This window comes from Eretmochelys imbricata, chromosome 1 (assembly GCF_965152235.1).
Source record: "Eretmochelys imbricata isolate rEreImb1 chromosome 1, rEreImb1.hap1, whole genome shotgun sequence".
NCBI lineage: Eukaryota > Metazoa > Chordata > Testudines > Cheloniidae > Eretmochelys > Eretmochelys imbricata.
In genome coordinates this window covers 306,180,828-306,193,064 of record NC_135572.1, presented here as the reverse complement: position 1 = coordinate 306,193,064, position 12,237 = coordinate 306,180,828, and the positions used below count along the sequence as shown (strand labels likewise).

The window sequence follows — 12,237 nt, the reverse complement described above, 5'->3', positions numbered from 1 at the left end:
ACCTTCTCATCTGCTTGCCTCTCTCCCACAGCTAGAGCTCCCATGGTGCATGACCAGTTCTGCCCTGTAACTTCTCAACCCACCCAGGCCTTCGGTTCCCCTCCCTTCCTCCAGCTCCTCATCACTCCTGCCACCAGTCTTGAATTCCTCACTTCACTGCTCAGGAACACATTATCCTTCACTACTCACTTCACAACACTTCCAGTAAGTCCCCTCATCTCTTTACCAGCTGTCACTCCATTACCAGCTACCCATCCCAGACCCAGATCACCCAGAAACATGCATGGATGAATGAGAGGGTTAAATATCTGTTTGCTTATTTTGAGATGGCTGTATTGATAAGATGTGAACTAAACCAACGTTTGATCATTTTGCCTGTACAGCTGCAAAATTAACAGACTTATTTCCCTGAGCTGTGCACATCTTTGGTGGCATCATAAACCATGTTGTTGCACAGACAGAGAAGTCAACAAAAGAGAGATGTGTTGTCTTATGATCAGTTACAAATAGAGAAAAACTCAACGGGCCAACGTCTGACCCCATTATGTCTGAGTGGCTCTCGCTAAAATCATACGGCTGCTTTTGCACATCTGAGAAGAATTTGTCTGAGCAAGTGGCCAAACAGAAAACAACAGAAACTGCAAAGCTGAGGAATTGTCTACTGTTTCCTTTAGGGCTGTTTAAAAACAACCGAGAACAGAAAACAAATTTTAAATTATTTTAAAAATTCTTGTGACCTTTGAGCAAGCTGAATTTTTAAAAGTGCTGTTATCAGACTCTTAATTATGTCTGATCCAAAGCCCACTGAGATCCATGAAAGTCTTTCTATTGGTTTCAGTGTAGGCTATAGAGCAGACCCATAATACAGCTGGACCAAGCTCAGATGAAATTTGAGAAATCAGCTAAGATTTTTAGGAAAGACACAACATATAAATATGTTATTAATGTAGCTAATTTGTCAGACCTTCCACTGTTGCAGAGCCAAATTTCTGCATCTGTGCTCACCTGCATAGTGGAAATTGTGGAGCCCAATTCCTTAGTTCTTCATAGAGTCATTAATTTTAAGGGCAGAAGGGACAATCAGATAATCTAGGCTGACCTCCTGTATATCACAGGCCACAACACCACCCAGCACCCACACGCTAAACCCAACACCTAAATTAGACCAAAGTCTTAACTGTCTAGTCTTCTGTGGGCTGTATCTGCCACTAAGGTACACCAGTGTCTGAGGTCCCTGCAGTGGCCGGGAAATGATTAAGTGAGATATAACCAGATAATCCTGCTAGTGACCTGCACCCACTCACAGAGGAAGGCAAAAATCCCTCAAAATCACAGGTAGTCTGAGATGGGGGAAATTCCTTCCTGACCCCACATATGGCGATCAGTTAGATCCTGAGGTTGTGAGCAAGACCAAGCCATCCAGGCTCCTGAGAGAGAATGCTTGGTGCCCTCAGAGCCCTGGAGCTGCCCATCCAGTGTCCCATGTCCAGCCATGGCCATCCCTGATGCTTTACAGGAAGGAGATAAAAAAAACAAAACAAACCCAGAATACATTGGTACATTCCTGACCCCTGCTGATGGCCATCTGAAACCCTGAAGCCTGAGCTCTTGGGAACATGTCAGAAACTTGAAGTGAGCCCTACCCTCTATAACAGTTCGCTCACCATTGGGACCCCTCATTGTGGCCGTGTCTGGGAATTACCTTCTGACACCTCCCTTTCCATGGTTGCTCACAGCATATCCCCCTCACTCTCCAGGATTCGCAGTGCTCCCTCTTCATGACAGCCCTCTGAATGGGTCACTATATGGTCCTCCCTTTTTGGGGTATCAAATACCACTGGATCAGATATCCACATGCCATTCCAGGCAGCCTTCCAGTCCAAGGCCACTTTCTCAGTGGCTGGTAGGGGAACCCGGGCCTTCCCACTAGTTTCCCCACTTCCCTTCTCTATCTTCTGCCCCACCCCTGGGTTTATCCTTATCTCTATCTTCTGCCTCCACCCCTGGGTTTAATGGCCAACATTCCCTCCTTCCAGGGAGTAACTGTAGACTGCTTCCCCTCTTTGACTTCTTGCTAGACTCTCTAGCCCTAAACAAATCCCCTTCTCAGAGGGAGTGACTGCAGACTGCTTCCCCTTCAGCCTTTTCCTGTCCCCAGCTTCATCCCTTTATGCAGGCCCAACCTGCTCCTGCCTAGCTGAACTTCATCTTCCATTAGGCCTTGTAAGTCCCTGGCTTCCCTCCAGGTGTGGCCTACAAGGTTAATTGACCTCATTTAACCTGCTCTGCCTTGTGTGAGGTGGGCACCCCATCATACAATCGCACTCATAAATGTGTCAGGCTCTCTCTTAAAGCTAATTAGAGTGCTTGCCCTCCACAATTACTATTGGGAGGCTGTTCTAGAATCTCATCCATTCCCCTAGTTCTTCTGATGGTTAGAAACCTCCTTCTTATTTCCAGCCTGAAATTGTTCATGGCCAGTTTATCTCCATTTGTTTTTATGCCAACATTGCCCTTTAGCTTAAATAGCTCTTCACCCGCCCTGGTATTTTTACCCCTAATGTATTTATAGAGAGCAATCATATCCCCTCTCAGCCTTCTTGCTAGACAAAACAAGCCAACCTCTTCTGGTCTCCTCTCATAAGATAGGCCCTCCATTTCCTGATCATCCTAGTTTCTCTTCTCTGCACAGTTTCCAATTCTGAACCTGTTCCAGTTTAAATTAATCTTTCTTGAACGTGGGTGATCAGAATTGTACACAGTATTCCAAATGAGGTCTTACCATTGCCTTATACAAAGGCCTTGATAGTTCTCTATTTCTACTAGAAATGCCTCACATAATACATCCTAGGATTGCATTTGCCTTTTTCACAACCACATCACACTGGTGGCTTATAGTCATCCTGTTATTGACCCACCATGCCCAGGTCTCTCTCCTTCTCTGTCACTTCCAACAGTGAGCCTCCAGTTTGTAGTAAAAATTCTTATTATTAGACCCTAAGTGCTTGACCTTGCACTATGTATTGTTGAATTTTATCCCATTTCTGTCATGCCAGTCTTCAAGGTCATCCAGATCTTTCTGTATAATATTCTGATCCTCCTCTGTGTTGATGATGCCTACCACCTTCGTATCATCAGCACATTTTATTAGCCCACTCTTACATTTTGTGCTAGGTCATTAATAAAAATATTAAATAAGATTGGTCCCAAGACCGATCTTTGAGGAACTCCACTAGTAACCTCCTTCTAGTTTGATAATTTATTTTTTAGCACAACCTGTTGCCTTCACCCCTTTATCCAGTTCCTTGTCTACCTTGTAATCCCTAATTTAACTGATAATTTCCCATGTGTTACCGTGTCAAATGCTTTCCTTCAGTCCAAATATTCAAAAATCAGTTATTTTCTCCAAGAAGGAAATCAAATTAGTTTGGCATGATCTTACCTTTGGTAAACCCACGTTGCATTACATCCCCTTTACCATTTACCTTCATGAATGTAATTATTTTTTCCTTCACAATTTGTTCTAAAGTCTTGCACAACACTGAGGGCAGACTAACAGGTCTGTAATTGCCTGGATCATTCTTATCCCCTTTCTTAATTATAGATATGTATGCTTCAATACACCCAGATTATCTTTAATGTCCTAAAACAAACAGTATTACATACATTGTCAAAAGATATGACAACAGTGTCCATATGTTGCTTTTTCTCTTCAGCTTCACCTCCTAATTTTGAACTGAACCCAATGAAGAAGAAGATCTTGGCTGCTAACGGAGGCCGTGTAATAATTGAATGCAAGCCTAAAGCTGCTCCTAAACCAAAATTCTCATGGAGCAAAGGAACAGAACTGCTCGTAAATGGGAGCAGGTCAGTATTTATTCTAGAGAGCATGATTGGTCTTAGAATAGTTTTATGATACCTATATATTCAGCTGAAATACAAATTTAGTTAGAGTGCAAATTTTACGATAGATTTTTATTGATTAGTGAATTCTTGAAGCAAAATTGAAGCAAAGAACCATTCTTAATTAAATTATTTATTTTTATTCTTCATTCTTAATGAAAAATTCAAAACATTAATTCTCATTTTGCATATAAATCTTCCATGTAAACTTGCAGTTCAGCTTGTACATTTACTGAGCATTAGCCATGAAATTTTGGGTCTGGGTTTGGCAGTGCTTTAATCTTTATTTAACTTTCACTTCTCCCATTTTTATTATGTTCCTGCTTGCTATTCTTCTCCAGTGTTGAAATGCAGAGGCAATTCATGAAGGAGAAAGAAAAGTTACTTACCAGTAACTGGAGTTCTCTGAGGGTACACTGCCTACCACTGGTAGCAGCATGTAGGGTATGTATAGCTAGACTCCTCAGTAAAAGCAGGCTGCACCCATACTGTGGTTAGTAGCTACACTGTGGTGTGAAGCTACATGCCACAGTGAAAGACTCTGGTGCGGGGAGGCAGTTGGAAAAGGCGCTAGTGTTTCCTCACTGCCTCTCCCTGCCAGAGCCTAGCGGAGTCTAGGAAAAGGTCCGTCAACTTCCCACAGCTTGAGCCTTTCCCTGCTGCAGGGAAAGATTAAAAAGAAAAAAAGACAACTAAGGGAGGATATGATAGAGGTCTAAAATCGTAATGGTATGGAGAAAAATGAGTAAGGAAGTGTTATTTACCTATTCATATAACACAAGAACTAGGAGATCACTCAACGAAATTAATAGGTGGCAGGTTTAAAATAAACATAAGGAAGTACTTCTTCACACAACACACAGTGAACCTGTGGAACTTGTTGCCCGGGGATGTTGTGAACGCCAAAGGGATAACTGGGTTCAAAAAAGAATTAGATAAGTTCATGGAGGATAGGTCATAGAATCATAGAATATCAGGGTTGGATGAGATCTCAGGAGATCATCTAGTCCAACCCCCTGCTCAAAGCAGGGCCAATCCCCAATTTTTGCCCCAGATCCCTAAATGGCCCCCTCAAGGACTAAACTCACAACCCTGGGTTTAGCAGGCCAATGCTCAAACCACTGAGCTATCCCTCCCCCCAATCCATCAATGGCTATTAGCCAGTATGGTCAGGTACACAACCCCATGGTTTGGGTGTCCCTAAAGCTCTGACTGCCAGAAGCTGGGACTGGACAACAGGGGATGGATAACATAATAATTGCCCTGTTCTGTTCATTCTGTCTGAAGCATGTGGTACTGGCCACTGTTGAAAGATAGGATACTGAGCTAGATGGACCATTGGTCTGATCCAGTATGGCCATTCTTATGTGCTTATGTACTCTGAGTGTATATCCTCTGCAGATGCACAATGGCCCTTCCTTCTCCCCACTCTTCAGTACACTCAGGAGCAGTAAATCTGGACTCAGGGCCTCTTACACTCTCAGGTTTTAAAATCAAGTTAACTATAAGTTCCCTATGCTGATTATACTGCCACTATGGTTCACTATAGTGTTGTCTATGATTCAGATGCATAGTTCCTATGCCGTGAAACAGCGGAGGCAATATTGCTGGTGCATGCCAATTATATGTTAATAGTTTCATGGTAATTTACAAAGGTTTCCTGTATTCTTAATTTGATATAGCATACAGATGTATTGGCAAACATATATAGGGTTTTATTTTCAGAAATCTTTACTTACACAAGGTATAATTAAAATTGATTTAATGCTTAATGTAATGTTTCTCCAATTTATTTTATTTAAATATATACGCCACTATGTTTTTCAGTTTCTTCTTTTTGTCATAGTTGCCTAAGCTACCTAAGCTCATCCTTTGCCAAAACAAATCAATGTAGTAGCTTAGCCGATGTAAAGGTGGCTTATTTATAAACATCCCATGCACTATAGAAGTCACCTTTTAAATGCTATATTAAATGAGTTTTTCAAAGCTTTAAACCCAATACTCAGAGAATTTCCCTGGCTGCAGATAAACTCCCTCAAAAAACTAATTTAAAATATCAGAGTTAGCCTAAAAGGGGGTGCTTAGTTTTCAACACTAACTTATAACTGTTTAAAACACAGCATTTAGAAAGTTTAGAAATTTTTAATTTGCAAAGCGTAAAAATCTGAGGATGATTCATGACTGTTACCCCACCGCAAGTAGGAATCTACCCCATGGATAGAAGGTAATTAATGTTAAATTAGCAAGGGATGTCCATGAATTTATATATAGCATTTTAAGGAATACTGAAAGTATTCATTAGCCTTGTTTCATATAGCAAAAAAGAGTTAAATCAGAATGTGCATAAGGAATCAGTTTTGAGGAGCTGTTAGTAAATTCCACCAGAATCAAAAATAATAGCTCTTGCTTGTCCTCCATTGCTATTTCATGTTTGTTGGTGGAAAAACCAATAATTTTATTTAAATATTAGGTTTTTCCCAAGGGATATTGCTCTCCATTAAATAGATGTCATTATGCCAACACCTTCTGCCCATCAACCTTGTAGGAAATATCTACACTGCAGTAAAACACCAGTAGCTGGCCCATGGCAGCTGACTCAGGCTCTCAGGGCTCAGGCTATAAAATTGCAATGTAGACATCTGGGTGCTGGCTGGAGCCTGAACTCTGGGACCTTCCTGGAACTAGATATCTACACTGCAATTTTATAGCCCTGCAGTCCAAGCCCCGCGAGCCTGAGTCAGCTGACATAAGCCAGCAGCGTGTATTTTATTGCAGTGTAGACATACCAGTAGTGTCCCATTCTATACATGGGGCAGATCCTCAACAAGTTCCTTGAGTAGATTTAGTGGAGTCCACTTGACATGATCTGAGCTGCTCTACCACATACCATCAGTAGAAAGACATGGTTCGTTCAATCTTCTAGGAGCTGCACAGAAGCTCAAAGATGGGTTTCCATATCTGTGAGGGGAACATTTTGTCTTCTGAAATAGAATTCATCTTCACAGGAGGCAAGCTGCCAGTGATCCTTAGCAATCAATGATTACATTGAATTATCCTGTCTTAAATCCCTCTTTAAAATCTACCTCTGCCATGATGCTTATGAATCACTGCCACCTGGAAGTGGTTAGGTTGGTGACTGCCTGTGGCTCCTGATTTATGTAAATATACCAATCTCTACCTGCTCCCACCCAACCCCATTTGTTTATTTATTCTTCTGTCCAATTGTGAGCTCTCTGTTCCAAACTCCCTTTGTTTCACTCCCTTGTTCAATGCCTGGCACAGTGGGGCCCCGATCCCGGACTGAGGCCTTGTGGTGGTTTCTACAGCATAGATTTATTTAATAATTTATTTACAAACTAATTCTAATTATTTTATCTAGATGTTAAAATATGATATTACTTTGAGAGAGACTATAATTAGTGGTATATTGTTTTTAAAAAGGGGATTTCTAGGTGAGGGGCTTTGAAGGAATATGTCAGAGATTTCTTGGATTTGTGCACTATTGGTTCACCACAGGTGATGCAAGTTCAAATCCTAGCTCATATCCTCAGTGAAATTTAGACTGGATGTCTCATCCCAGTCCATAGTGAGCATTTGTCTGTACAGTTTGTACTTTTGGAAGTCTCAGCTCAAAATAAACCTGGAAGTGAAATTGCAGGGAGGTGATAAGTCAAAATATCATTAATGTTGACTGGAATACCTTCCTTAGCACCTAGTTTTAGTCACTCTAATTAGTCTTGCGCTTATTTGAGTATTAAACTTACAAAACTAAAAGAAAAAAATATTTGAGAGAATGTAAATAAGTGAAAATAATCCCCTCAAATGTAAATTGTATGCTTTATTCCAGATCCCATTAACCATACTAAACTCTGTTTAAATCATGGTGGGGTACTGGAGCATATATAAAAGCAATAGTTAGATGTCAGCCATTGAGAGACCCTTATGATCTTTGTTTTGACTTATTTAGGGATTTCCACTGGAAATACTTTGTTCTTTCTGATGCAAATAACTATTTTAACTTGTGGTATGTTTTTCATGCTTTCAATAGGATATCTATTTGGGATGATGGTAGCTTGGAAATTGTTAATATCACTAAGCTGGATCAAGGCAGCTACACATGTTTTGCAGAAAATAACCAAGGAAAAGCTAACAGTACTGGTACTCTGGAAATCACAGGTAAAACTCCATTTTTGTGAGTTCATTTCACATAACATGCTTCAATTTAAAATGATAAAGCTTTGCTTTATAGGATTTCCCTTTAAGACTTTCCCCGCAAGCCATTTTATGTTATTTCTTTCCAACTGAATTGAACTGAATTGCCCATTAAGAGATAGATTATGGCTTTTAAGCAACAGCCCTAAATAGGGGAAGCATGCAACTGCACCGCTGCAGGAGGAGCAAAGGAAAGGAAGTGTCTCAGTTCTTCCACCAGTGCTGTTCCTTCCGCCGGAGGGTCAATAATCTGATCCATTCATTCAGATGGTGCTGATATCTCTCCCTCATGCAATAGCCCAACACTGCAGGCCAACACACAGAGAGATGGGTCCATGACCATCCTCCTGCCTGCCCCTCCTTGGCTCCTCTCAGTTTCTTTTTCAGAGCACGGGGTCGTGAGCAGTGCAATTAAATAAATCATTTATTTGAATTTGCAATGTGGGATCATTCATCCAAATAAACATGCCACTGTAACACTTTGCAGTACTGGTATCAGATGCTGATATACTTAATCACATCTTTTACAGCCCTGTCAGATAACTGAAGGGAGGAGGAAGGGAAGATAGTGTTCATGAGATAGTGTTCATAGTGTTCACTTCATGAGCACTTCTGTCCGCCAGGCCTCTGGAACACCACCTATGTATTAAATGTATTTGAAAAGAAAGCATTTCCTGCAGCCAGAATGTGGCAGTCTTGCTCAACAGCATGCTGCCACAAAATAAACTTAGCAACATAAGTGTGAATCCATGAGGACATATGACTGCATTTTTTGTAACTATTTCCCTGGACCATGTGTAATGATGGTTCAAACATTGTAAAGAATTTATTTTGAATCACGAGGTCTGTTTAACTAGTATGATTATTTATTTTCCTTTGTATTTTGTAGCTTTGTTTTTTAATCACTACATTCATCATTCTTAGTTTTCTGGAAACATTTGTAAATAAATATTCAACCCCTTTAACATTATACTATACATTTTAGAATCATAAAAAAATAATTGACTTAAAAATCTCCACAGTTAAACATTTAAACCATATGTGTTTATAAACTAAACATAAACCATTTCTTTTTGTAGCTGAGGGCTCTGACTTAGTTCATCTAAGCAGGGAAAACTAATGACGGAGCATGTCCTTTGCATTGCAACTTTAACCAACAGAAACAGTGAAAGGCTAGAGGGCAGATTTCAAAACTTGGTTTCTGTCGTGGATACGTGAGAATTTCCTCTAGCACTGTGTCTACACGATGGGTGTAACTACACATGTCAGTGAAAGGCTCTGGCAGTGGGGAGCCAGTGCAGAAAGGTTTCAGCCGCTCTCCACTGCCAGAGATTTTCACTTTGGTGAGGACAGGCTCTGGCAGGGGGCAGACAGCAGGGAAAGCCTGAGTCTTTGCCTGCCGCCTCCCCACTGCCAGAGTCTTTCCCCATTGCTGGAGTTTTTCACAGTGGTGGGGAAGCTGCTGGAGTCTTTCTCCACTACCTCCTCCCTGCCAGAGACTTCCGCTGCTATCGGAGTCTTTTCCTGTGGTCGTGGAAAGCTCCAGCAGAGCCAGCAGTGAGGCAGCAGGGTACCACACTGCTAAAAATAGTACTGTAGATGGGAGGCACAGCTTGGGCAAGTAGAGCGCCGTGCAGGATATGTACTTGTGTACCTTTCCACACCCTTCAGGCATGTCTTTACTCGCCTAAGCCATGCCTCCTGGTCTATGCTGTTATTTATACCTGTGCTAGGGGCCTACATGTGTATGTAGACGACGCGCCGCTGAAAGAAGAGTGCAGTGCAGACATACTCTAGAATACCTCTCGGTCAGGGGAAGGCAAACTACGGCCCATGGGCCAGAACCGGCCCATCAGGGCTTTCAGTCCGGCCCGTGGGATTGCCAGCCCCTTGGCTCAGCTGGGCTAAGGCAGGCTCCCTGCCTGCCCTGGCCCCGCACCACTCCAGGAAGTGGCCGGCACCCATGTCCCTGTGGCCCCTGGGCGGGGGAGAGAGGGCTCCGTGTGCTGCTCTAACCTGCAGGCACTGCTCCCGCAGCTCCCATTGTCCAGGAACGGGAACTGTGGCCAATGGGAGCTACAGGGGTGGTACCACAGGCGAGGGCAGCACGCAGCAGAGCCGCCTGCCCCACCCTACTCCAAGGAGCCACTGCTATACATGCTGGCCATTTCTGGGAGCGGCGTGGGGCCAGGTCAGGCAGGGAGCCTGCCTTAATCCCACTGCCACCCCGGAGCGGCTCAAGGTAAACGGCACCAGGCCAGAGCCCACACTTCAAACGCCTCCTGTAGCCCGCACCCCAACCCCCTGCCTTGAGCCCCTGCTGCACCCGTCCTGCACCACAGCTCCCTGTCCTGAGCCCTCACCCACCTGCCCTGAGCCCCCTGCCACACACCACACTCTTCCTACACCCCAACCCCCTGCCCTGAGCCTCTTCCTGCACACTGCACCCCCTCCCACACCCTGCACTCCCTCCTGCACCCCAGCCCCCTGCCCCAGCTCTATATTCATGGCCCTGCATGCAATTTCTCCACCCAGATGTGGCCCTCGGGCCAAAGGGTTTGCCCACCCCTGCTCTAGGTTGATAGAAGACTCTACAATATAAAACCAGCAACAGTTGTAAAATCAGCTACCAAATGTACACACACATGGTTAGAATACCATTCCCTTCTGTAACGCTAAGCTCTTTGGTATCAAAGCATGTGTCAGCTAAATTAGATCTGTATAACAAGATCCCTGAGGGATTTCATGGAGTCTCCTGCTCTTCTTCTTTTCTTGATTATAGTAAGCTCTGATTATACATATTTTTATTCTTTTCTTCTATTCTTTTCTGTCCCTTCTCATCATAGCTATATGCATAATTAAACATTATTTCTCAATAGACATATTAGAATTAGGGTGGAGTAATGGAAATGAGAGCACTGAGCAGAGCTCCCCATTCTTTAAGGATATATATTTTTTAATAAAGCCAGGATTATTATGAACAAAAAAATACACAATGGGTCATGCAAAATGGATCATTTGTCTTCTACACATGAAATAGTCTGTGAAAAAAACTAACTCAGCATAGCTGGTTATAGTCATCATGGTCAAGAGGCTAAAATATGTATTATCAGAGAATGAGCAAACAAAAGGCAAGGCATTTCAGTTGTAAGGGTGTTGTCACTTTTCTTAGTATAGCACCCCTCTGTTCGAAATTAGTGTTCCCCTTTGAAATGTAGTTGCATAAATAACATGTAAATGAGTTTGTTCTTTTCATGTATAATCAAACAGCTAGATTTGCATCTGTATATTCACTTGTTTATTAGAATTTTCCACATTTTCTTTTAACTTCACAGAAGCTACAAAGATTACCTTAGCACCAACTAATGTTGATGTCACAGTTGGAGAGAATGCCACCATGCAGTGTATTGCGTCCTATGATACTACGTTAGATCTGACCTTTATTTGGTCTCTAAATGGCTACATGATAGATTTTGAAAAAGAGCATGATCATTACGAAAGGAGTGTTATGGTAAGATTCTGCAGACCCTCATTTGGTACGCTAAACTCTGGTTTTCAGTATCATGAAACACATGGTGTTTTCTGTATATTCTAGTTTATTGGTTCATACCCAGGAAAATGCGTCTGGAATCACCTATCTAAAGAGGCCTAAAATTATAAAACAAGGATCAAGGCCTGTAAATGTTATTTACAGTTCATTGGTTACTTCATAATGGAGAAGTGAAGAGGTTGTTTGTAAAAATTCATATGTTCTCCTAACCTTTTTCTTTAGCGGTTCCCATTTTTCACTTTAAAGGCTTTTGTGGAATCCCAATCACCAAACTAGAGCTCGTTGATTCTGATTAATAAATTGTCTGACAAATGCTACTCTCTTTTTCTGTTTGTGAATAGTTCACAAACCTCTGCTGACTTATTTGAATGCATTTGAATAGTTTGAATGAATGAATTGCAGCCAGTGTGCTGTGTCAAATGGATCACTTTGACTCTTAACTATGTGCTATACATGCAGTGTGAGTCTCAAAGGTCCAAACTGTGTAAGCCCGTCACTCCCCACAAGTTTTCCTCTAGTCTTCAATAGGAGTACTTTTGTGAATAATTTTCACTAGTGTGAATAAGGGATTT

At 42.2% G+C, this 12,237-nt stretch overlaps 1 protein-coding gene across 1 annotated transcript in view; it reads left to right on the top strand.

Moving 5' to 3' along the window:
• The window catches only part of CNTN1 (contactin 1), a 200,243-nt gene that overhangs the window by 72,500 nt on the left and 115,506 nt on the right, over window positions 1-12,237 (top strand). The window contains 3 exon segments of the mRNA XM_077807776.1: window positions 3,717-3,867; window positions 7,952-8,079; window positions 11,451-11,626. Of these exon segments, the coding sequence (XP_077663902.1) occupies window positions 3,717-3,867; window positions 7,952-8,079; window positions 11,451-11,626 (455 nt within the window).